General features: G+C 41.2%; 1 protein-coding gene and 1 long non-coding RNA gene across 2 annotated transcripts in view; one reads left to right on the top strand and one right to left on the bottom strand.

The window, feature by feature from the left end:
- Positions 1-8,996: 8,996 nt before the first annotated feature.
- Positions 8,997-27,821, bottom strand: part of LOC146381491 (uncharacterized) — a 32,408-nt gene continuing 13,583 nt past the window's right edge. Inside the window, exon 3 of the long non-coding RNA XR_014801233.1 lies at positions 8,997-11,291. This is a non-coding gene — a long non-coding RNA (uncharacterized LOC146381491). The remainder of the gene's footprint in view (positions 11,292-27,821) is intronic.
- On the top strand, positions 13,540-16,298 carry LOC146381492 (zinc finger protein 503-like). The gene is made up of 2 exons (XM_084937560.1): positions 13,540-14,222; positions 14,709-16,298. Exons 1-2 carry the CDS (start codon positions 13,968-13,970, stop codon positions 16,146-16,148), a joined length of 1,695 nt encoding a protein of 564 aa, XP_084793686.1. The 5' UTR covers positions 13,540-13,967; the 3' UTR covers positions 16,149-16,298.

The following is a 27,821-nucleotide window of genomic DNA, read 5'->3' on the forward strand; positions in this document are numbered from 1 at the left end:
AAAAGAAAAAGGAAACTTGAACTTTGTGTCCAAAAAGCAACCCACAATGAACCTGAAGAAAATGCTGGCACGGGAGAATCCAATTCCACGAACTGCAGCGGAAGATTTTGTCACGTGTCCAAATATCTTCATAGAGTGTCATGTTATGCCCGTGCATCTGCGTGTTCTGAATAACTAGCATGACTTCCGTGCAGATGGTCACAGGATGTGACCACCTCGTATCGCCTGTTCCCATCCATCTACCGCTAAATAGCTCCTTTGACACCCCGTGCCCGCGTCTCGCCTCACATGATAGCCACCATTTTGAAAATAACACAAAGAAGAGATGAGCAGAAGTCTTTCTTTCTTTCACTTCCAAAACATCGCTTCACATGCACAGTGCACCCCACGAGAACTTTTGACCTGTTTGTGGCAGGCTGTGAGTCACGAGTTAGTTCTCTTGATATCACTCCTTTGAAATCTTAATGTCCAACTGCCCTTCTTCATGGCCCCCGCTCAACAGCTAAATCAGATTTATAACTACTGTCAAAGGCAGGGATGACAGATAAATTAATCTTCCCTTCACGAGTTTACATCTTGGGCATCTGGACTGCTGATCTTGCCCTAACAAGCGCAGAGGTCTTGGTGAGCTGTCTTTTAATGTTGATGTGTTCATGGCTGGAGATGAATGGCTCTGTCATAGGAATCTATTTATACAGCAGTTATATAGCAGTGCCACCAGATCCAGGACATTGCACTTGCCTAAGATGAGCAACAGCATCTGTTAGAGGAAGTCAGCAAATGACACTTTCTTTGGTTTTGGAGCACTGGTCAGTGTAATGTGTGCCTGTTACTGTCAGATTAAGCAATAAAAACGAAAACAAAACAAAACAGGAGAGCCAACAATGATGGAAAAATGTTCTTTTCTTCATCAAACAAAGCACTCTGAGAGTTTATAATGTTTTTTTCGTAGAATCAAATATTTAGAAAAAGATGTATCTGGATATGAAATTGAATCAAAATATATCGTTTTTTTAGCTGATGACTGTCATGATCTTTTGTTATTCATTTGCACAAAAATGAAAGGTGACACGTTTTTTGAATTAATGCATCACAATAACTCACAATATTTTCAAGTGGACACAAATAACAGAAACCAACAACAAATCAACTGAATGGAGTCGAAGAAAAGATTCTTACATTTACTTTATGGACCATAACCTATTAGGACAGGCTAACATTTTGGTGTAAGGAAGATATTATTGAACAAAAAATGAAAAACAATGCTCTTCACACAATCGTCCTGTAACATAACGTACCTTACAGTCTATGAATTCCAGGGAAACTAAAAATTGTAGCTTTCCACACTGGATCAAACTGAAGATATCTGGCGTTTAATAACTGAGCACTATGTCAGGTTCTAAACACAGACATTTACCAACAGGATTTGCTGACCATAGCAGCAAATCTGCATTTTTGTACCATCATACCAAACAGACACAAACAACAACACACAATCGATAATGAAAACAGACTTCGTGATGATTCCACAGGAGGTGGACCCAAACACAGGACACAAGGAAGAGGATTATAAAGCCAAAAATCTTTTAATCCAAAAACAAGCGATGGTCACAGACGTAAAGGCGGTCAGTCAAGGCAAATGATGAAAGTAGGAGGGACGCAAAAGGCACATGGAAATATATTAAAAAAAATAATTTTTAAAACTACTAGAAATCCTACAAGTTTGACTACAAAAAGTACATGGGCAGAATAATCAATTTTAAAGAAAAAACTAACAAAGACAGGAAGTGTCAAGAAATAACCAAACTACAACAGGGAAGGACTTCTCTGTAGAATAAATAGGAAAAAAATCTGAAACCATGACATAATGTGCTGGTGAAGTAAAACAAAGTAGGCTGCTAAAGGTTGCTAAAGAAGTGACAGCTCAATCTAAAGATCTGGCTCGCTTCTTCGCTTAGCTAGTTCACTTCTGAAATTCTGCAGCATACAAGCGTTTTCAAAACGTCCATTGTTGGCAAATGGACTGGCTCTTATATAGCACTTTTCTACTGTCTTCACGCACACACTCACACTCTGATGGATGCATCAGGGGAAACTGGGACTTCAGTAGCTTGCACAAGAATTCTTTAGCAAGCCTGGGATTGATCGACCAACATTCAGACTGGTAGATGACCCGACCTTTCAAAAAAGGATGATTATCCTTGGAATGCTTATTATCTAAAGATCTGTAAATGACAACTCAACTCAGTATTTTTCCTGTTAAAAGGAAGTTTTTCCTCCCCACTGTCACCAAGTGCTTGTTCATAGGGGTTCATCTGATTGTTAAACCGCTGTGTTATGATTTGATGATATATAATAAATACAGGGATGGGTGACTTTTAAAAGCAGTGGTCAGCCAAGGGAACTGGGTGCAACGGAAAAGAGACGCAACCAGTTGGACTGATGTTCAGCAGCACCATTAGCTTGGAATAATAAACTAGGCATCTTCCAAATTTCAATCATCAAAATATAAGTCAAAAGAAAAAAACAACATAGTCTGAGATTAACATGATACTATCATATAATTGGTGGAGAATTGTAGCCAGCTGAAAAACAGGACCACCGGGACTGCAGAACTCGAGCTTGTCATTGTCAGCCCACCCTCCTCAGTGCCTAACACACCTCCTCACCCCATCACATGAATCCCAGTCACCACCCTCCACTGCATCTGCAACAAAAGATACTTTGAGGTCATGCTCCTCTTCTTTGTGCCCACCACAGCGTGAGAACAGAACCACTCGAGACAAGGATGACTTAAGTGGCACTAATAATGAATCAAGTCCATCATATAAGGGAAAACCAGTAGTGCTCCTGAAGAAGCTCCAAAGCGATGCGCAAACAAATCAACTGTGAAGAATTTAATATTTTGTATAATTTTCCCAGCCTTTAAACGTAAATTATTTGACTTCCCTCATCAAACTGCGTAACGGACTTCATTAATGATAATATGTCTGAGCTTTAAGCCGCACCCCTCTCTATATTCATCGCCCCGAGAATCCTCTGTGGGGGTTTAAAACTTCAAACAGTTCCTCATGAAAAAGTCAGAAGGTGTCAGACATGTGTTCCCCCTCCTCGCACCCCTACCCTGCCGGCTTGCCAACACCAAAGGCCAGAATTGATTTTGTGTGAAGCAAGACCAGCTCCACCCCCATCAGGGATCACCTGCCTTACTCCCTGACTGTGCCTCTCACACAGCACTAACAATCAGGGGAAAACATAAAAATACTGACAAGATATCTGTGGTTATCAGAGTATATTTTGCTAATCATGCATCACATAGTGTAGAAGAATTGCAGAGCGCGTTTTGTACAAAGTGATTTCCTGTCAGAACATCTGCCGGACGTTAAATTGTTACATTTAATTTCTTTCTACTCTAATTCCACATGGATGATCCTTGTGTATGAGCTAATAAAGTGAGGTTTATGTTAGATTCACGGCAGATTATGTGAGATAAGAGCATCATCCTTCGACTCAGAAGACTATAAAGCTAATCTAGCTGTAAATAAAAAAAAAAAATGCAGTATGAAAGGTCAGTCAAGAGCCAACAGAGATAAAAGTCTGAGATGGCTTTTCATGTAGGGTGATCCATTCACGATCCCCTTTAAATTAAACATTCCTTCCTGTTTGTCTGCATGTGCTCATCCTGGAAGGCACCGGCAACATGGAGCGGGTCAGTTTCTGATTTGTTTTGTGTTTTGAGTTCCTAAATTTGTTGTGATCCATCATCACAACATCAAAATCGAATCTGATAAGTTGTTTAAGGAGAATTCAAAAGGCTAATCCAGTTTAAGTAAGCTATTTTTTTCCTATGGAAGACATTTTGACTTGTCAGAGCAGGTGTAGCACAGCTGTAGCTAACGGCATTGTGTATTTAATAACATTACTAATGGCTCGGTTTGTTGTGCGTTCCAGTAAGCCAAGCCAGCAAGTGTGTTTAATAACAGGACCGGAACAGCTAAATACAATGCAGCTATCATTAATGTAATGGCTTGCACCTGCTTTCTTCCTACTGTGACAAGTTAGCTTCCACCAATAGCAAAAAATGTTGTGTTGAGCTGATTGCTCAGATTGCTTTTGTTTACTGACCGATTCAATAAACGAGTTGAAAGTAAATAGAAATGTAGTAAATATACAGTTTTTACTCAAAATGATAGTTTTGTCCGTCAATGGCAGCCATGAATTCTAGTTGACTGTTTGTTGACATTATCTGATAAATGTTCACTCCGTGTCTCGTGAACTTCCTCTCACAAGTTGGATAACAGACATTTCATTGAAGGCACTGAGCTCCAGTGGCTACTATCACCACTCCATCATAGACAGAATTACAGCTAACAGCTTCTTCTCTAAATATTTCTCGTCTGACTGTGCTTTGGGTCATTGTTCTGCTGCAGGAGGAAATTGACTTCAATTATTTGATAATGTTCTTCATTCCTAGATCTGAAATCAACTTACCATAAGCTAAAATGTTTCAGTGGTTTACGGTATAAAAATGCATGTGCTAATGTAATGCCTGCACCTCATTAGCAGGCTACTCGTGAACCATGCTAACATTTCTGTCTGTGTCTTTCAACAAAATACAATGTTGATATTTAAGGACATAGGAGAATCTCTTTGGGTTCCTTTGTTGTCGTGTAAAACTGGATATTTAAAATCGTGTGATTCTACTGGTACGGATACTTGTTTCTAAATTTCTGGCACAGTGGCATCCCTAACCTGTACTAGTTTTTTCTTATCTTTCTCTCTCTACAGTTGAAATTGTTGAACTTCCATCAAGAAGACCCGCACCCAGGTGTCACCTCTTCACTGTTGCTGTTAGCTCGTGTTTTGTGCCTATTTTTAATGAACCTGCCAGCTGAGAATCAGTGAGGATCCCTTTCTTAAGCGCTTGTTAGTTATCCACCGGGGTCTTCCTCTTGTCTTTATATTCTAATCAGAGCCACTTTGAGTTGTTTCATGAAGGGAGTAGTACACGCCTTTGCATGAAATTGTTTTCATGTTTTTAGCCAGTTGAAAAAAGTTCTCGTTTTGTTCTTTTGTAATAACCTTGTAGCATTTTAACATGCTAAATTTGCAATAGGTGGCACGATGTGAAATGTAAAAATTAATACCTGTACACCTACATAGATTCCACTAAAAATATTTACTGTTATATATAAACCTAATTCATCATTTCTGATCATTTTAACAAACAAGTGCAATTTCGTAAGTCATCTAGAAATTATCCTAAACTTCGAAGCAGTAAGGTAGTAAAGCTTTGTTATTATTGCTGGTTGATATTTTAGAGAAAACTACAAGAACACAGTTTGAAATAAACCCAAACACTCACAGAAGTTTAAGTTCTAGCATTGTCACAGATAACGCTTACCTCAGCACCAGCAATCAATGAAACTGCAAGCGAGTTGTGCAGTACTTTACTAAAAGGATACCTAAACACATTACAAAACCAAAGCTGAACATAAAATCCTAATGGCAAGCTAACATTTAATGATGTGTTTAAGTGCTAGGGAAGTTTATGCATTATGATAGAGCATCCATAAAAACTCAGTTTAACACAGCTGACTTCACTCATTAAATATTAATGCATTTTAACAGATTTGACATAATGTTATTTTCCTACCTACTAACAACATGTGTCATTCATGCTATGTAATAGCTTAATAAAAGCATCTATAAAGCAGAAGGGAAGCATATGAAAGGCCCAGAACAGGCAGGGAAACAAGCAGCCATGAATGTGTTTTGGAATGGAGGTTTTAGGAGCCTGGCGTCAATGTGTGAGACGCGACTTCCTTATTTTTAAACACTGGGCACTTCAACCACTGGCTTGATGTCAACCTCTCATTCTAATGGACAGCCACAAAGCTGACAGGCCGTAAATCAGAGGAACTATAGAAAGCCATTAGTCCTGGGATACACAATAAAAAGCGGTAATGGTCTCATAAAGCCTGCAACACCACAGCAGACATTCTGATTCTGTCTATTAAGGGCTGCACAGAGCCTCGGATGAGTGAAAATAAGGAAGCCATTTTTCTTTTGTGCATTGTTGCCTGGGGTCTCGTGCTCATGATCAATGTACAGCAAGATGCACTGCGCTGAGAGCTATTTATTTACACTGTACTCCAGCTGAGTGAATGTTAGAGGAGAACATTGTGATTATGAAGTGCTTCTATTGAGCCTCTATGCTACAGATGCCTCATTGATTTACTGTGAGTTGGTTATAAATGCCATATGTGCTCAGAGTGCTGGTTATGGAACCAAGAACAACAGTTTATATTAGTTTTTATAATGAGCGCGATGTCATACTCAAATTGTAAACAACAACATGCTTACCTTTAGTGCTCTCCTTTAGTCTTGTATGATGGGTGGGAGTGGAACTTCGTGTCTACTGTTAATAGCAGCAGTAGTAGTACTCCTCTAGGAAATATGAACAGCTTTACCAGATTCATGGTAATCTATCCAATAATGTTGAAATATTTCAGTCTGGGACTAGATCTACAGACCACAAACAAACTGGCATTATCATCCCCATACAGCCATGACTAAAAATGACACTATATAACAGCAACATCTCGTTCTAGTGATCTTCAGTCTTTATCTTTCTAAAGCTTGCTTTTGTTATTCGGTGTCAGACAGAGATATCACCATGAAAAGAATTCTTTGAAACTGCTTTCTACTGATAAAACGTCCCATTTAACTTTCCCACTGTTTAAACTATGACTAACGCATTTCTACAGGACGTCACGGACTGTAACTCCAAAACCTCGGCAGAAGTAATCGAAACTTTGGGGATGGTTGTGTAAGACTTAAGGTTTGTGTTTTGTTTTACATTTACTTTAACTATATCTGCTTTCCCTATTTTTGGGAAGGCTATTCCAGAAGTTTAAAGTTAGACTGCTTTATCCATTACAATACCAGTTTTGATGTGTACTGGGTGTTAATGTCATGCTGGAACAAATAATTGTGTCCAAGTTTCAGGTTTTGACAGTTGTTACACTGTTCTTAGGTATGGAAGTCTCGCTTTTACTCCTTTAAAGATATCTTATGTCCTTGAGGCCAAATAGCTCAGTTTTTGTCTTATCTGACCATAAAAGGTTTCTCCAGAAGGTCTTTGGTTTGTTCCTGTGGGCAGCTGTTAGTGTCACTAAAGTTTGAAGGTGTAGTTTTTGGAGGAGGGACGTCTTTCTCATGGACAGTTAATGGCAGGCTAGAGTCTTGGTGGTTCATGGGTTGTTCCTGAACATCCTTCTGTCATCCGAGGGTGACAATCTGGGTCTTCTTTCAGACACTGAAAAAGTGGCAACATATCTGCATAACTTAGACTTATGATGATTAACAATTGTTTGAAATGATCTTTGAATCTGCAGTTGTTTAGAAGAGACCTTCCCGACTCGTGTAAATCTACAAGTCTCCTTCTTAGATCTTTACTGAGTTCCTTGGACTTGTTCTCAGTATTGGTCAATCCAATGATTTCTGTCAAACAAATCTTTTTTTACCCAGCAAAGCTGTAGTCAATCAAGTTAACTAATGAGAAGTTAATAGGCCTCGGCCTTGTCAAGATAAAAGCCACTGTAGAAACTCTAAAGTCATTAAAGATATGTGCTGTACAATGATTCCACCTGAAAAAAGAGCAGTTCAAAGAAATTGTTCAAACCCAAAATCTAGCTTGACATGCCCATGATGGATGTATGTAAACCTCTAACCACAACTGTACAAAGTCAGTGTAGTTTAATTGAGTTCATATAGAAATAGAGCAGACATTTGTCTGTGAATCCAGTACGCTCAAACTAGACTCGAACTCTCGATGCAACCGTTTCCAGTTTATGTTGCATTTGAGAAAGTGTAATGTTGTACATAAGTGGTAAAAACGGCTCTGAATAGTCGCCTTCCAGAAAAATTTCAAGAATAGATACAATGTGGAGAAAAAAAATGCCAAAATTTTAGACTGATGATTTTAAATAAGCTTCAAATGAAGGCTGGTGGCTCATGATAGCTTTCGATGTTCAACATAACAAATCTAATTTACCAGAAAGCATCTTTTTGAAACCACGCCAACCTTATTTAGCTATTCCAAAACCCGATGCCAGATGTCTAAATAATTTCACCAGATCAACCCAAATTTCCTCTCTCAAAAGATAAGAAAGTGTTCTGAGTGACATTTCAACAGGCTGTTCCCAACTTCCAGCAAGATTGAACTTGCCTGAAGACAATGACAAGCTCCTCTCTGTCTGATGTCACTTCCCATTTCCAGGCCGACTGCTATCTGCTACTGGCTTCTGCCAATAATAGCTCATCAAAACAACACAACCCTTCTTGGCACCAAAATAAAGGCTGCGGTCCGCGTCTGTGCCACTCAGTTGTCAATTAAGACTCCTCTTCACACTGACACTTGTGACTTAAAAGAAACAGTCGAGAATGTGATGAATTTGAGCCGACAGATGAGAAGGCAGTGCGCTGCGTTGCAGTACCATAGTGCGCTTGAGATATGGATAACAACTGACACAACTGGCAGGTCTTATGAAGTTTGATTTCATTTGTCAGGCTTGCTTGCTCCCTCACTTTTCAATCATCGTGGTAATAGCTCATTCTGATCGCCTGAAGACACTCACTCTCACTTCCATTTAAAATGCAAAGACATAAATATAGTAGGTGCCGCTATGGGCTGCACATCAAGATGGCATTTGTTGTATCCGAGATTCTGTAAATTCATATGTTTAAATGCGTGTAATATAGGTATCAGCGAGGATACTGAACCAGGTTTCGGCTGCTTACAAAGGTGTCGTGATCTCTAGAAATAAATAAAAATGAAAATACATATAAATGAACACATATCACATAAACCATAAATGACAAGGAAATAACCATCAACCTTGGTATTTGATCGCTAAGTAGACAAATGGAGCAGTAAGTGTCCAAGCCTGTCTCGGCGAATACCTTGCATGCTTGTCTCCAGCCGACCACATGACGCTAATTCCCGACTGAAGCGCTCCTCCTGTGCAGCCCTAATCCTGCCTGTGAAATGTGACAAGATCATTCTTAAGGCCTACTTTAGTCTGAATAATCTGCCCATCACAGACATTCATCCCAACCTGCACAGTGCCTCCAGCATCATAACACGCTACCTGTATGTTTTCACCACGACTTAGGCGCCATAAATTAAATCTACACGAGCAAAATGTCGGTGTATGTCCATGTGGACATTTTCCATTGATTGCACTGCAAACATTATGAACAGTGTCCAGAAGTATTACTGCAAATGATCAATTAATTGTGTCAAAACACAACAGGAATTCTTAAGTTATGATAAACAATTCATTAAGCTCTTTTCTTGGTTTGTTTGTTTGTTTTATATCCTTGCAAATGCATTAATATCTTGATTTTTGGAAATGGTGATCCGACAAACAAGAAATTCGGCAAAATAAATAAGCCCGACCAAGTTGCGTGCCATAATCTCACGAGTGCTTTCCTTGTTTTCTTAAAGCTAATAAAGTACAGTACAGTGGATCTCACAGGCGCTTCTTGAAGTTTCCACAAAGTTCTGTACCAATAATATGGCAGCTGTCAGATTGAATTGAGCGACTGGTTCCCGACGCTAACGTGAAGTTTAGGTGAAGTTAACTCTTCTTTACAGCATGACTACAAGCTGCCAGGATCCTCACCTTCCCGATGGCAAGTGGACGACAGCATATAATCTCCACGGGCTTTACTTTCTACTCCTGACCAGCTTTAACTAATTGAGAAGACAAAGTGAAAAAGACCCTTCACTGCCACGATCTTGGCTGCACCTCAACTTTTCTAACTCTCTCAGTCATGCTGCGCTCCTGTCGTCTGACTTCCGGCGAGACGGCATACGTTCTTTGTGTCAGCTCCGAGTTGAGAGCTTGCAAATGAAGTCAACGCTGCAGTATTTGACACTCAGATTGGGTGCGTGTGTGTGGGTGGGTGGGGGCGAGGAAAATATCTTGGGTGTAGTGAAGGGGAATGAGTATGACTTCTAAGTATCTGAAATGTCCTGTCTTAAACACATAATATCCGTAATACTTCCTGACACATTCGCCTATAACCTCTTATTCTGTGCCAGCTTCTGTGGGTCCCTTTTTTCTCTCTCTGGGCGTAGAAGAAAAGCAGTCTATTTTCTTGTCATATTTGCTTGAAAGGGGACTCTCAACTTGGAGTCTAATTTCCTGCACTTTAAAGACAGTCCACATGCAAGGTGCATTACCATGCTATCAAGGTGATGGGAGCAATTTCAAACTGTCAGTCAGTCATGGAAATATCAGAGAGACTTAATGTCTAGTGCAACCTGTCAAAGGCTCCTGTGAAGAGGTGGAGAGCATAATCTGAGTTTTATTCACTCAGTACCATTTACTTGTCAGTGTGGCTCTCTGTTTCACTCTAGATGGTAGCTCATAAGGAGTCGGGGATATAATATGCCCATATGTATAGAAATATATATGTATAGAAAGTGGGAGAGAGCTACTTAAATGAAGAGGTCACTATGGCAGGTTGAAAAATGTATAAGAAGACCAAAGACAAAGAAGGAAAATGTGGAGCTGCTGCATATCAACAGAGAGCACTTATGTACCAAGTACCATAGCTTCACCCCGAGTATAAAACTGCTCCATCTCGTATGATCTTACAGCGCTTGCTTCACAGACAGCAGTTAGTTAAGGCTGTTAATTTCCCGATAGACGCACCACTCTGGGTGACACACTGGGGCTGTACTTAACCATTATTAATGTGACAGGCCTCACTGCAAAGCAAATCAATTAAACAGGAGCAATCACCATAGTCTGGATAACGGCCCTTTTAAGGCTGTTTTCATGTGACAAGGAGGTCCTCGATCCAAGCCTCTGCGCCGAGACCTGACAGGTCAAGAAAGCGGCATGAAACAATAGCACCTTCTAACCATCATCTCCCCTTTTTACCTGTCAGATCCAGTCGGCCTGTCTGGCTGCTGACGCGGCGTGCCCTGCGTCGCCTGCCACAAGGTGAATTTTCATGTCATGTCGAGGGAATTTCTTATTCCATTTGCTCGACATTATAATGCCGCATTTATCGACCATATCCTCTTTTTGAAAGCTATATGTCAGGGCGCCTGAGTTTTTGTCATTTTTTCCAACAGATTCAGTTACTTGTCCCTCGTGATTAGCTCAATGTACACGTGCAAGCATAAACGGAGCATAATATCAAAAGTGGAGCACGCACTTACCTTCGCGCTTTTCGGGCGATTCTTTCACTTGTGACCTCTGAAGTGTCTGAAAGGGTGGAAAGAAAGCTGCTTTAAAAAAACACCACTTTTTATACTTGCTCACGATGTTGGTTGTCATTCCATTTTTTTATAAAAAGACAAAAAATTATATAAAACCAGCTGAAATATATTACAAGCATGCTTTTGTCTAATCAGCCCTGTTGTGCAGACAATCCATCAGCCCGCAAAACTGAATTATGCAATACCCATTATATAATTATACATTATACAATACAGTCATGATAGAAGCTCCTGACAGGGTGACCCTAATTGCCATTGTTTTCCATTTTTAATAATCACCAGAGATAAATTGTCAAGTTGTCTCCAGTGCTTCAGCACAGAAAAACCACCACCTGAAAATAAAATGAAGAGTAAAAGCTAAACTAAAAACACAAAAAGTGCCACAAAGAGGACAGAGTAAAGTCTTCACCTCTGATCTCGCTTATTTTACTTCCACATGAATCCTCAATAAAAAATATTTTGATGGGCAAAATGTAGGAGCGAATAAAAATTGTCAAAGCGATGTGAAAGATGCATTTCTTTGTATTTTCTTTGCCCATTAAGGCAAAAGATAAGCATGGTCCTAATGGTTAACAGAACAGAACTCAGAAAAATAGAAAAGGATCATTACTGAATGTGTGTTTCTAAAACACATGAATTAAGTATCTAATTTCAGATGATAAATTAGGGCTATGTTTTTGGATATTTTTAATAAAGGCCAGAGAAGATGCTTTAATGAAGAAATGGATGCAAAAAGAACGGGGTGAATTAAACCTGATTTCTTTTTTTTTTTATTTGCAGAACTTAAAGTTCAGACATTTTTGCTGAATTCATTATTAAATGTGAGCTGGAGGGAACTTTTGTAGAAGAAAACGTGAATTAATCCTTTAAAAAAAATAAACAAACCCTTAATATTTAATAGTAAAGCCCAGAGATGTGCTTTCTTTCGGTGTAATCACCAACTAGAGGTACCCAGCCCTACTTGTAAACGTTTGTATTTGCATGGATTCCGGGTGATTCATAAATGTGTCCTTGTGTGAAATACTAGCGGGAGATTTCAAGCTTTCTGTTTCAAAGTAATGAATTGCGGCGACGGGAAAAAAAAATGTGAAGCCATTTAAGGATAAAGCCGAGAATTTGGTGTCTGCCGCTGCGAGCCATCCATCACGTCCACAATAAAGGAGCTTTTGCCTGACGGTCGAAATTTATGGTCGCCCTTCTCTGCCCTAATAACTCAAAGCGCTGTGTCAGAGCCTGACAGCCGTTGCCGAAAACAGCACCCCTTTTATCAATCAAAAAAACACTTGCATATGTTTAACTTTCGCCTGATCAGCAAGACATTTATAGGCTATTGAGTAATAAGATAAGTGGGTCTATTTCGATGGGAAGAAATGTGGACGCTTTAATGATTAATGGCAGCCACAAGAGAGTTTTTTAAGCGCTCTTGGAACAAAAAGAAGGATTTTTGGCATGAGTGCGGAGGAAATGTGGAGGTATATTTTTTAATTTCCTACTTCCAGAAAAAAAATATAATAATGATAATCACTTGGAAAAATTACATGCTATTAAATCAGTGTCTGTAGCAGAATTACAGCGCCATATAAAAATACCTTGGCGCTTATCTCCAATTAAACAAATTGCTGTTTTGAGTTTGACCAGACCAGGCGGTGTAAAGCGGTCCTGTGCGGTGATGGAGCGGTTAGGGGAGGTAATACAACAGGTATTATCTGCCCTTCTCGTGGATTCACTTTACAGCTTTTGACCTGAGCATGGCTGAGAAGAGGCAAAAAATAAATAAATAAATAAAATAAATCTGCAGACAGTTGACTGGCAGGACAGGGAACTGACAGATGACAGGCTGTGATTGAGGGAGAAAGTTGCCGAACATGTGAAACGTGGCGATAGATGTCGCACACTGTAGGCAGGGGATGTGACCTTACAAGTCCCTCGCTTGATTACTTTTTATTGTTTTGAGTAACTGGGTCCAAACACCGTCTCCTTTATTAACTGCAGTCTAGTTATGCAAAGAAGATGCAGATTTTAAAGAAGATTTTAGCCGCAGGTGATAGTTTGTCCACTCCTACTCTCTTCTTTTAGGGGAAATAAATGTCGGCTCTACAAACGTTTCAAAACAAATCTTTTCATAATCTTTGTCATCTTTATCCCCCCCCCCAAAAAAAAACAAAAAAACCACACAGATTGCAGGTGCAGCGCATGCGTCAAAGTGCCAATTACGCAAAAGGCGAGTGTAAAGTCTGGAAATTAAAAGCGCTCGGAGTGGGTGAAATATGAAACAGACACCCGTGTGAGCAGGAAACGTCACATTACCTCGACCCTCTGATCACATCGGCATCTCTTTTTGATTGGGGGGCTGCACGGGCAGCAATCCGCGGACTGATTCAGATGCTGCTAGTGAGGAGGCGGAGTGATCCCTCCTGCCCGCAACCCACGTAAACCGTGCCCGCTCTCGGACCCACAGCCACAGTGTTAGAGCGACGCCGGAGATGAAGCAACGAGGCTGAGAAGCGCACGGATTCTGCTCACACACTCCGCGTCTCTTCCGAGGATTTAACAGTGATTTTCTTTTATTTCTGGCAGCGGCTCCAACCGTCAGACGTTTTGAGTGCTGGCTTTCTTAACCCTACCCATGGCATTTTTCAACCATTTATAGGAGAATTGGGTCATGATCACATCGCCCACGGTCTCTGTCCTGAGAAATAGCACAAATCTAGCGTGGGAGAGCGGCTCCTCGGGGGAGAAGGGAGCAGTGAAGATAAGCCAACTATCCGTCCACAACTCCGTCTCTCCCGCAGACCCCACTCGACAAGCCAGTCGTCTTCCCATAAAGGTTTTGAAAATGCTTACGGCACGGGCAGGACACATTTTACACCCGGAGTACCTACAGCCGTTACCGTCCACTCCTGTCAGTCCCATCGAGGTAAGCGCTACAGCGGTTAAAATAAAACACGTTATTTTTATTCGCTTATTCTCAAACTACTGCGTGTTCACTCCGAAACTGCAGGACACCAGAGCTCCCACCCCGACACGAGTGGACAAACTGTGGTCAAGATTTTTATTTAGGCTATGTGTTGAAATACAGTAGAATAAACTGTACTCTCGATGTTCTACTCACTTCAGACTTTAACGACCCTTTTATGCAAACTGATGCCAATATTTTGAATGTCATTCCGTCGTGTTGTACAATCTTATCTTCCACCTAATGTAGATCAGCTACGTGTGTGCGCCTTCCTCCTTTACATACCTATTATGCTGAGTTGTTTTGAGTTTCATCCCGAGATAACTTTATGCGCAGTGCGTAAAATGCGCGAAACGGTCATATGTGACTATTTATCCCAAAATATTACATGTACGTGTGAGTGTTTTCGTGAATTTTTTTAACGTTGTGTTTGTTTCGAATTCTCAGCTGGATGCCAAGAAGAGTCCGCTGGCCCTTCTGGCCCAAACGTGCTCTCAGATCGGCAAACCGGATCCGCCGTCCTCCTCCAAGCTGTCCTCTGTAACTTCCAATGGATCTAGCGACAAGGAGGCCAAATCCGGCCCGCTGAAGATGAGCGACATCGGAGCCGACGACAAATCGAGCTTCAAACCTTACTCAAAATCATCAGACAAGAAGGACTCGAGCAGCAGCCTCAGTGGAGATAAAACCAGTTTCCGAGTGCCTAGCGCCACCTGCCAGCCGTTCACCCCCAGGACAGGCAGCCCCGGCTCCTGCACCTCCGTTTCTCCTCTGCCATCTGAAGGCAAAGCGGGGGACAAGGAGGAAAAGAAGGAGTCTGATAGCAATAAAAGCACTACGACGGAGAGCAACGGCAGCCACGGGATAAGTGGGATTACCTCTGACGGCAACCAGCAACAAGAAAACACATCTGGATCCAAGGCTGTTACATCAGACTCCATATCTGTAACTTCGTCATCATCATCCGTCCTCGGCTCCGGGCTGGTGGCCCCTGTCTCCCCCTATAAGCCCGGTCATACAGTTTTTCCTTTACCGCCTGCTGGTATTTCCTATCCTGGAAGTTTAGCCGGTGCATATGCGGGTTATCCGCAGCCGTTTCTCCCTCCTGGAATGACCCTTGACCCCACCAAATCCAGCAGCCAGCTTTTAAGCGCACAGTTTGCTGCTGCCAGCTCGCTGGGATGCAGCAAAGCGGGAACGAGCCCCTTGGCTGGAGCATCCCCACCGTCTCTAATGTCTGCTAGTCTGTGTCGAGACCCCTACTGCCTGAGTTACCACTGCACGAGCCATTTGTCCGGCGCAGCCAGCGCTAACTGCGCACATGACTCTGCGGCAGCTGCGGCAGCTGCCTCGGCGCTCAAGTCTGGATACCCGCTCATGTACCCGACGCACCCGTTACACGGCGTGCATTCCACGACCCCTTCTTTCAGCGGACATCCCTTATATCCTTACGGGTTTATGCTGCCCAACGACCCCCTGCCGCACGTGTGCAACTGGGTGTCGGCGAACGGACCTTGCGATAAGCGCTTTTCATCCTCCGAGGAGCTCCTCAGCCACTTGCGGACTCACACAGCCTTTGCCGGCACGGAGAAGTTGATATCTGGGTACCCGGGGTCGTCTTCTCTTGCTAACGCTGCTGCTGCTGCTGCTATGGCTTGTCACATGCACATGCCTCCAAACGGAGGCCCGAGCAGCCCGAGCACGCTGGCCCTCAGGGGCCCTCACCACCCCCTCGGACTCAGCAGTCGCTACCACCCGTATTCAAAGAGCCCCCTGCCCACTCCCGGGGCCCCGGTGCCCGTGCCCGCGGCTACCGGACCATATTACTCCCCGTACGCCTTGTATGGACAAAGACTGACGACAGCATCGGCCTTAGGATATCAGTAGTGACAGAGAATTACACATTTATAAAGGAGATTTAGGCCCAATGAGTTTTATATTGTACTTAATGCAGGGATTGGATCCAGGTGGGGATCAGTGTATTTATTTGCGATAGCTTCAAGCGTGACTAAAATAAAAAATAATTATAATATAAAATTTCAAAAGACTCAATGTGCATTATTTTTACACAGGAGAAAAGCGTCTTTGCAAGTTAAATAAAGTTAGGACCCTTTTTCTTTCTTTCTTTTGAGTAACGTGGAGTTTATTGCTTATTTGATTTATTGTCGACTGGTGGGGTTTTGTAAAGCAAAAAGTTATTTTAAAATGTGCCTTACTCAGAGGGATTAGGGGGCTGCCAGAGCTGAGTGCGTGACGGAGTGATGGACGTGGAAAATCAATCAGAGCAGTTTCTTACAGAACTGGCATCGATTTATTTTATTTTATTTATTTATTTTTTGGGGGGGAGATAAACGTTTCATGAGGGCGTTTGATTTACCTGAAGAGTATAAGACAGCTGTTTGGTGAGGTTTTTATTATTATTATTATTTATTTATTTTATTTTAAGGCTCCCTTTTTATTTTTTAAGTATAGGACAGGGTCAAATCAGGTCAACAGTTTTAATTTACAATAAGAGGATTTTCTCCCTCCAGTAACATCTTGTTTTGTTTTTGCTGTGTTAGTTTGACTATATATATACAATTAATTATTTAACTTCCCCAACTTTATTTTATTCCTAAAGTTGGGGAAGATGTTTAATATCTGACTGACATTTATGGCAGAATTTTGAAGATACTCCCTTTTATTCACAACTGTGTTTTTGCTTCTGGTCTCACCATGAGGCTCATAATGGGGTTTTTAAAAGGGCCCAAGGATAGAGAAGCAATAACTGCAAAACCTTTGAAGTTACAGAGGCTTCTATGAGCATCTGCTGTTTTTATTTTATTAAGTTTTAGTAATAAGAAGCAAGAAAAAAAAGAACAAGAAAAAAACACCACTTGGTGCTGCAGCTACAGTAGGTGTGTGTGTGTGTGTGTGTGTGTGTGTGTGTGTGTGTGTGTGTGTGTGTGTGTGTGTGTGCGCGCAAATGTGTGCTCAGATACAAAATCTTTTGGGCTCATCAAAACATGCTGAATCTTCTCAATCATGCAGTCATGGATTATTGTTTCATTAACGAAGACAAATGAGCTGCTGATACCAGCGAGGCGCTCGCTAAACAAAGATTTACGATGACACCAGATGTGGGACGTTTCCACAGCTTTTGTGATTGCTGTAATGAAGCCATGAAGCAGAGAGCATGAAATAAAGTGAGGCCTAACTATTTAATCAGCCCCCTTAAAACAAATCAACTAAATCAAGCCAGCAGTGTCATTATCCATCCTCAGTAAATCAGGCTGTTCTCCAGCAATAAAATCACCGTCATTAATGGTCAGACGTCATATTCATCAAATCCAGCCATCCTTCATGTAGATGAGGCCTAAACATAGCTCAGTGATAGATGGTAATAAAGCTGCTAACCTATATTTCAGCACTGCGACCAGTCAGCCACGGAGTCGGCATAGATCATATGTGATGCATCTTTTTTCATTTACAAACAGCGCATTAATATGATGTGAACAAATTGGGTCACGATCTCTGAACTTATTGCTCGAAGGCTGATTGATGTTTGACTCTGCTGAAGAAATTCACACATCTTCACAAGCAGATAAACCCGCTAATAAATGATTCAGTTTCAGTTCAATTTTATTAGCAGTGGTTAATGAGCTAGTTTAAATTTAAGGATGGGCCTAAAAGTCTGTGCGTGTGACTAGATTAAATGTAGACGCGCTTATTTGTTTTGCGTTGTTAAGTTGTTTTTCCTTAAAAAAAAAAGAAAAAAAAAAAGGTGGCTTAGTGGTGTAGTGGTTAGCCCTCTCCCCTCACAGTATGAAGGCCCTAGGTTTGAATCCACTGGCCAGCTGGGAAGTGTGCCTGTTGTTGTCCCTCCTGATATTCGTGCTTCCTCCCACAGACATGTTTATCACTTTAACTGATGATTCTAAATCGGCTGTAGGTGTGAATGGTTGTCTCTCTATGCTTGCAACCTGTCAAGGGTGCACCACACCTTTCATCCAGTGATAGCTGGAACAGGATCCAGCCCTCTACCTGCCACCCTGAACTGTACAAATGGATGGACTTTCAAATAATCCTGAACCCAATGAAGTGAACAGCATTTTGTTGCTATCAGAAATGATACTCTAATTTGCCGTCTTTAGTTTTGAATTCAAATTAAAGGACAAAAAAAACAAAAACAAAAAAAAACATACATTAATATGTTGTCAACCCAAACAGCAAAACCCTGGAGGTGTGTGAATGGTCCGCAGTGCTAATTCACTAACAATACTGTAGATTCCACAATGTTTTCTTTCTGTTTTAAGAGGAAGAAACAAGCTAATATCTAAAGTAGCGATTCCTTTTAAGCCATCTGCATTATGAGTGTTGTAGCACGATCTCCAACCTTTGCGGTCTCATACAGCATCAGTGTTTCTGTCAGTGTTTTGAATCCCTTATCCTACATTTTCTCTGGACACAGATTATTGACAGGCTATATTAGTGTTTATTACATTAACCGTGTTAGTGGGCTTCACATATAACAGTTGCAAATTAAGTAAGCCCGATCAAAACCGATATTTTCCTTTTTCAGCAGAAATGAAGAAGCAAACATTTGATCCTATTTGAAAGAGTGCTTATTAATAAAAGGTATGAAACAAATAGCTAATCTTCCATATGTAAAAACATTTTTTTGAAAGCATGTCAGTCACATGGAGAAGTACACTCCTGCATTCAACAAACCTTCAAAATCCATAAAATTTGAATCAAGGGTTCCAGGTCTGTGCCAATGGTAATAACGTCTTTTGGGAGTGACAGGCAGAACCTGCCTTATTTAAACCTCAGACATGTGGTGTTCTCCTTGCTATTGAAGTGTGTGGTGTCATCATGCCAAAGTCTAAAGAGGTTGCTTCAGAAGTCTGAGTCTGGGAAAGGATTTAAAAGGATCTTCAAATTATTTGCAATAAATCACTGAATTGCCAAAGACAAATTCATCCCAAAAACAGACTCTTTGCAAAAAAACAAAAAAAAACAAAAAGCCTCCAAGAACTTCCTAATCTGCTGAGTTTGCAGGTATCTCTCACAGCTGTTGGTGTCTGCGATCAGAAACAGAAAGCACAAATCTGACCTGCATGGAAGGCGCACCAGGAGAACAAGGAACGTTAGAGCAAGACTACAATTTGATAGCGAACAATTAAGCAAAGATCAGGCTTTTTGGAATAGTGTGCTCCAGACAAATGCATTAAAGATGGAGTACTCTGGCTGCAGTAACAGCAAAGACATTTGGCACAGATCGAAGACAGTCTCTCGGGAGAAGAACCTCATACCACCTGCAAAACATGTTATGATTCGGGGTTGTTTCACTGCCTTGGGGTGCAGGCGGCTTGCAGTCACTGATTCAACTAAAACAAGTGTTTAAGATCAAGTGAGGCCAATCAGTCCTGAAGCTGAACTGAAAACTGACTTTTCAGCAGGGTAATGATTCTTAACAAATCCCCAAAGAACATGAGGAACTACATGCAAGAAAAAAAAATTTTGCAACTAGGAATCTTGCCATTTTGCAAGGAAGAGTGAGCAAAAAGTGTACCTGACAGATGCCAAAGACTGGAAGACAAGTAGTTATTTCTGTTAAATGGCAAAATGATTACTTCTGATGCCAAGATGTAGCTGCTTTTTTCAAAGATGAACATTATCTCTATTTAGATATCTTCGGTCCAAAATTTAAAAAACTCCTAGTTGCAAAATGAGGAGGCTGTGGGTCGTCAACCAGTTGGCATGTTGTTGTTTCAATCCCTGGTTCCATCAGTCTGTATTTTTAAGTATCCTCAGGCAAGACAGCGAACCCTAAGATGTGCCTGATGCATCCACTGAACTGTGAGTATTTGTGTGAATACCGTTTGAAAATCACTATAAGTACCAGTCCGGCTATTATATGAACTCAGTGGTGGAATCGGCTAATTTTGTGGTTGTGCTGAAAATTTCCATTGGATGTACTTATTTTTTTTCACATAACTTTCTATCCCACCATGATGAAGTCTACCCATCTGTTTCCATGTGACAGATGATGTCTTTTCCACACGTCTGAAAGAAAAATGCAGCCAGGAGACTCTGGCTTAGTGACTCCATGCTGAATCACGGGGAAGGCCCCACCTGTTCTGCTTTGAACCACATCAAAATCAAGAGCCACAGCCTATCACCTAAGGAGGAACAGGCCGGCACAGTACACCCTGGGAGAGACGCATGCAAACGTTGAAAAAATGGCCACCTCAGCACAGCTGCGCGCCATGTGTTGCACTTTCCGTGGCAAGTTCTGGTTGAAGGCAGTGGACGCCATCGCTGCTACGCCGAGCTGACGTTCCCTCACAAAACGCCCACAGTCATGTATGAAAATGTCTTTTTTTCCAAATCAGCTCACGCAGATACATAACTCAACCAGCCCTCAAACACGTGTTGCCATCACATAATGAATTTAACACCCTTTTGTCAGCAATATTAATGATCCAATCAAGGGATTTCCCCATCGCTACATAAACATTTACTGCTTTGAATAAACCTTCCTCGGTGCTCTGGAAAAGCAAGCAGGACTCTGTTTACAGGCACGAAAGGAAAAACCAATGACCTTTTGCGTGTTCAGCCAGCTGAGAAGTGTGTCTTCCATCTTTCAGAGAAACATGGTGGTTTATTTTTGCAGGAGAAAGGCTTTTGCCTCTCCAAACAAGCCCCATATTTATCATCACTCCATCATTTCCTGCCTTTGACAAGCAAAGTAAACGGTAGAAGCACAAAGTTAAAGCTCAGTCTTTGTGAGCCTTTGACCTTTGGAGCTTGTCTTCTATTATTAACCCTCAAGCGACATCATAAAATAAAGGAAACGAGTTGGTACGCTGAGATTATCTTAATGTGGAAGGCTTGGCATGTGTGTGTTCTATACTCACTCACACACACACAGACAAAAAAAAAAAAAGCGTGCCTTTTTGAGCTAGAAGCCAGCCAATGGGAAAGGGAGAAAAGGGGAATTTTCCCTTGAAGAGTCTGTCAACACACAAAGCAAAGGAAAGAGCAACAGTGAGTTAAACAGTGGGCTCTTGTCTTTCAGCACTCAACATGCTCTATAATTTACACACCACTGACAGGGGCCATTTTGAAGTCTGTCATAGACGGCAAACTTTTTGTCTCCAAACGTCTTGCTCACAGTGAGTCGACTTCTGCCGGGGTCCGGGTGATTAATCACTTATGGCCTTATTGTGTGGAGGTGGCTAATTAACTGCAGGCTGACTGAAGAGACACGCTATAAAAACCCGCCTCTGATAACCCCAACTTTTCCCCTCCTCTTTCGTCTTGGCATGTGGAAGCTCTTACTGACAAATTTGCAAGAACCAGACTAACATTGAGTAAGATGAATGGCCTCTGCGCACAGTAAACAGCCTTTAATTTAACCATGTTTAAATGTATGACACACTGGCATTGTGCTTCCTCGCTGTTCGTGCTCTTTGGTTGGGAAACGCAGCCAAAGTTCCCCTGCTGTTGGTTTAAAATTAGGCTTGGTGTATTCACGGAGGGAGTTTCTGGGTGCTCGGCCTGGCAAACATGTGTTCGTTGTCTCTTTTGGTTTTCGGCCTTCTCTTCAAAGTGACGTTCTGAGACAAAAACAATCAGTTTCTTCTTCTTTTTCTTTCCTAAACACATTAATCGGGAAGATTTGGCATTAATGTTTATTTATTTTTTAACTTATTTGGCGAGCAAACAGAGGAAGACAACAAAGAAAGCATTAAGTTGTGCATTAGCAATAAACTGAAGCTGTTCCTTAAGGTCAGCAGCTTGTATCAGACACGTGGCCGGCCAAAAATTGTGCAGCCATGCCTTCCACTCCATCTCCCCCCTTCCACATTATTAGGTTTGTTAACATACTGTATTGCACTGTTTGCAGTCATGTTGACAGGCTAACTTAATCAAGTTACTATTGAACTTGTGCGCCTTGCCCAGCATGACAGTTTTAGTGCCAGAATTATTGCCGTGACCTATGAGAGGAAATTAGCAGCGGACACAACACGGAGACTTTTCTTCCTGGTGGAAAAAAATAAATCTATCCTATATATTTACAAGAACAGTGACAATGATAGAAAGTAGGGAGCAAAAATGTTTGCTCGATAACGCCGCAAATGAAAAATGCCGCGTGGACCCAAAGTGGTGCAAAATGCATAATGCCAGCTGGCAGACCATTACAGGTGATGGACATTTCACTTACCTAAGTCAAATATAACAGACTGCTGTTCATTAATATACAGGCAGGCCTGCAGAATCGAGTCTGCCATCTGGTTAAATCGACAGAGTAATCTACAGCTCGTAATTAGGGCTGAGGAGCAGAGTTTCTCTTTAATCTTTTTTCGGCTTTCAACAAAATTTCCATCTGCACCATGTGGCACATCATTTTTCTTTAAGACAAATCGGTTGTTTTCGTATGATCCAAAATTAGATCAGCAGAAAACAATCAATCTTGTAAAGGGCCTGGGAAAAGAATTGTGATTTTGGATACCGTTTTCCCTCCTCCTGTCTTTAGCATCTCAATTCTCACTTTCCCTGCATGACTGACTTTGCAGCCATCAGCATCCCTCCCATGATGCTCTCTGCTCAGTGCCGTCACATGACATATAATGGGGACCCGAGCTAACGATGAATATGAAATTGTGCCTTAATATAGCGATCTCTCCTCAGCCGCTTTCCCTGTGGCGTTCCACAACAGATGGTGACCTGTAAGAGTCTGTGACACCAGAACTAAAATCCACACTGAGGTAAGAAAGAATATTTCGTGTCACCCTGTCTGCAAATTAGTGAGATGACACAACTGTCAGGTGCCAGCCTCCCGTGGCAGTCGTCTCCCCCATTACAGGAGCAGCGATGCTTTCCCTGCACGACAAAAGGGAAATGGGTGAATGTTTTTTTTTTTTATAGGAGACCTGTCTGTCAGCTGGCTCTCGGGTCATAACAAATCACCAGCACTCAGCTGAGGCTGAACATTCAGGACGTCGGGAAGAAGACGAATGACCTGCAGGCCTTTGAAGTGCTCTGGCAGTTCAGATGGCTCAGCGGCGCTGACAGAGAAATATACACAACAGAGCAACCAATAATGAGAACATTAAACATTCCAGCCACCTGACAGGCTGACAAAAACAGCCTGGCCCCGCATCAATCATTCACTGAGTCATAACCTTGACAATTAGTCCCCTCTGATACCGCCCGTAACCCCTGGGCCCCGCGCTGCAGTGTGACTCCACTTAAAGAAGAGAAAACCAAAGGGCTTAATCTAATTTCTTAATTCTGATTGATAAAGACGTAGCAGCGACTGAGACCGCAATATATCGGTTCAGCACATGATGGATTCGGAATCGTTTGGCAGGCTCTTTGCAAAGTAATGACTCTCCAAAGATGGATGTGAAAATAGAAAAATGCACATACTGTAGTTCAATTACTTTTGCTGGCTGCCTCTTGAGATGTTTCGGCTAAGACCACAGAAATGTATCCAGCACATGTTTACGGCCCTGCCTGCGCAAATATGTGTTTTAATGACACCCCGCAGGCATTTGGAAGCTATATAAATAGTTGCAGGGGAGCCAACACTTATATTTCAATATAACTCGAGCCATAAGATCACTAACACGAGCAGTTCTTTAATGCGTGCCTAACGAGGTTACATATCCTACATCTGTATTAGTGTAAACATGTGCTAAATGTCAAGCCTGCTTTTAAGAAGCTCCATAAATTTTGCTCCCTAAAAGACTTAATATCATTAATGTTCTCTGAAAAAAGATGAGGTTCAGCACATTTTTCTTCTGCACACACTCCCCATTAGCATTTTTTACAACAGAGCTCAATGTTAAGACTCCAGTTTTCGCTCTGAATCCAAAGCAGTTGACCCTTTGAAAATAGCGAGGGGGCCATGTTGTCATCACTCCATTCACTCTAACTCTGCAGTTGCCATATGACAAATGAGCCATGTGACATGACATTTCCCTTTTGCCTTCACACCTGTAGAGTTAAAGCAAAGCGTCTGACAGAGGAATTGATGGCAGCACCTCAAAACTACTGTATCTCCTTTTCATTTGGCGAAATGGAAAGAACCGGGCCAGTGGCTGTTTACAAAAACTACCTGAGACAGAGCTGCACAGCTCCAAGCCCTGAGGATGATAAATGGCTCTGCTAACCCTGTGGGACTGCAGACCCAAATGAGGACGGAGCTAATTGCCGTGCGAAATACTTTGGCATGAATGGAAAGAAAATGCAGGCGAGCCACAGCCAAAAAAGGGCCCAGTTGCTGCTGTGAACTCGGAGCTGGCTTTTGCTTACAAGAGTTCACTTGGTGTCCATAAATCATGGACTGCTTACAGCTGAAACTGCCCTTAGTCATCAACATGCAATAGACTGAGTGACAGATTCCATCCTGACTACATTAGCCGCCGGTTCAAACGAGGCTCCTTTTTTAAAATCTCCTACCATCTTGAACCTCGCAGGAAATGAAAACCAGATGGGTAAGGATTGCTGTGTATAACATAAAGCTGAGCTTGTATGAGAGAAAAAGACACAAGAGTCTAAAAAAGAAAAAAAAAAAGTGTATACATTGTTGAAGGAAATGACAGGGGTCAATTTGAGGTACCCTGGGTTTTTGATATCCTTCAAGTACAGCTTTAGATATGGCTTTACCCCGAGGCTGTGATCTGCATCACATTACTCATTTTCAGCTGACAGGAGAATTGAAATGTGGTTTCAGTGTGTGTTACACCCACACAGGTGAACACAAGTGCAGACTCCACAGTCAGTCTGAGGGATTTGAATTATAAATCCCTATCTTAGGCTTGCTCAAAGATTCAAAAAGTTATCCTCACTAGAAAAAAATGTTTTTTTATTGCACCAGGACCGCAATCTGTTTGGGCATAATAGCAGTAAAAAGACAATAATGAGATATTTAAATAAAAGAAAAATATCTGGCACATGTGAGAGGAGAACTCAGGATGAAGTAGATGAATAGGTGCGAGCATTAAAAAGGAAGATTATTTTGCGATGCTATAAAAACGTCTTCTTTCTTTTTTTTAAATCCGTAGATATGCAGCAGTAGTGTAACCGCAAACTTGACAATTTTATTGAAATCAGTTTTGTTTTCTTAGCAGGTTTGATGAGTTGAAGTACTTTCATCAAGAGAAATTAAAGGATAAAGCCGGCGATATTGTATATTTTTGTTATTGTCTACAAATCCCAAAGAAAACTAACACTAACAATGACTCGCTCGGTCTCATTCTCAGACACTCACCACCGAGGAGAAAGGTTCCCACTGAAGATGTAAATATTTAACAACAGGACAGGAAAACATACTTTTATTTTTAAAAAGGCTAAATTATTTCGTAAAACAGCAGGTCGGCGTGGTTTGTAGCAAATTTTATTCAAAGATGAGTGCATAGAGCATTACTGGATTCCATTTTTAGTCAAAGTTTTCATTTTGTTCACTTCAGAGTATTTCTGACAGTGGAATCAGGTATGTGGGGATGATCCACAACTAAGAGTTGAATTGAAATTTAATTATATTTACTTGCAATTGCTTATCAGTGGATACACTAGAATAAAAGGGTCATTCAAGTTTTCACAGAATGAAGAAATAATTATACTGTAAGTAATTTTAAGTAGTGCGCATCTTTATGATAAAGAAGATACAGTGTTTTCCTATTTAATAGTGTTAGATGGGCAAATTGTGTTGTGTTGTGAAGCTACACACTATCTAAAGTTACTCAAAGTAATAAGTAATAATTTCTTTTTAATTATTATTTCGTTCTTTCCTGTAAAAAGCTGAATCTACCAGTAAGGATTTGTAGGTAAATTAATTAGATCACAATTTCAGCTAAAATACAGGGACCGTATTATAAAGTGCTACCAAAATGCAATAGATCATTTAATAAATTAAAAATAAATGAATAATAATTGATGGTTATGAAACCAAAGCGTGTTTTCAAAAATCACCAGCAGATAAAAGCTTCCACTTATTCACTTGATCAGTGCCAATGTTAGGATTCAGCTCATTTGAGCTAAATAGTAAAATGATTTTGGTAATCTGATACAAATGGAACCAAAACTATCTCACTACATACGCCCACTTGCTTCATAGCGTTCTGAGATATTAGCGAGGCTAGGTTGTTTAGGTTACCTTTAATTTGGGAAGTCTTCTGGGTTAAGACTTTCTTTTTTTGTCTATGTTTATGAATGTAGAGATACATTTTAAAAGCATAAAAACCCCAGTCATCATCAGTGGATAGCTGGTGGTTTTGAGGTTGCATTTTGCCAATGACTGCAATTTAAATGGAACCTAAGCTTGGTCGAGCATGACTGGAAAATATCATTCAGACCACAAATTGAAACCACAGACATTCAAGCATGAAACATCTCTCATTCTATATCTGTTTAAAAAGACAAGGATCTCATAGTTTTGTAGACAGTCTTAAGAGTCTTAACCCCCAAGAGCATTTGATGTGTCATCATCAGAACCTTTAATTTTGTATTACAGGCCTGACAATCCATTAACCCATCCATCCATCCATCCATCCATCCATCCATCCATCTTCGGCACCAAGAGGGGACAGCGGTCGAAGCAGACACACCCACACCTTTCCCCCCAACAATCTCCTTCTTTCAGCTCTTCCAGGAGGACAACAAGATGCTGTCTCCAGTGAGTCCTGCTCCACCTCCAGGTCTCCTCCTGGTAGAACATGTCTGGAGCACCTCACCTAGAAGAGCCTGTCAGAAGCCTCAAAGAAACCTCAACTGCTTCCTTTCAATGTGGAGGAGAAACAGCCTTATTCCGAGCTTCTCACGCCATCTCTGAGGAAGGCCTTTTGTAGGTCCAGAGCTACCCAGAGCTAATAAGTCAAACAAACCAGTATAACACACCATTCTTACTCGATAATAAAACACTGAAATGTCTATATAATGATCATATTTTTACCTCAGCGGTCAAAGCTTTACCCTTTAATTCATTACCAAGAATGCAACCAACATCTTTCACATAACCGCATTTATTTATGATGTGTTTTGTTGGGTCGAACTCGGCACTCTGGAAATTCTTCCAGTAAATACTTAATTTATGAGAGGTAGCTCTCGTAGCTCTAAATATTTGGTGTTAAATGTTTGCTTATGTGCTTAAGTACCAGCATCATTAGACCTCTAAAGCGTTCCATTTGTTGATCTCTAATGTAAAGGCCATGACGCACAAGCTCAGATGGTTAAGTAAACATCAAAGAAACACTACAAAGGCAGAAAGCTGAAGTAGAGAAACGGATGGATACTAAGACAAATTCCTATACATTTAATCCGGGAATCTTAACTTTAAAGTCAGTTGTAGTTTCTTTATTGTTGTTTTCTTGCCACCCTAAAGCAGAGCTATGAAATACTCCCCCCTGCCCTTCACGTTAGAACATTATTTGTGTTTTTTACTTTATGAGAAAAGCTGCTTGTGACTCATTTTAATTCAACTGCATGAACCAGAGGCACAATCTGGTTTTCATGTTCTCTGGCTGAAAACACCTGCCCTGTTCTCACAGCTAATATATTAAGTAGTAA

Source organism: Perissodus microlepis, chromosome 8 (genome assembly GCF_051167445.1).
Source record: "Perissodus microlepis isolate ML-2025 ecotype Zambia chromosome 8, ASM5116744v1, whole genome shotgun sequence".
Classification (NCBI taxonomy): Eukaryota; Metazoa; Chordata; class Actinopteri; order Cichliformes; family Cichlidae; genus Perissodus; species Perissodus microlepis.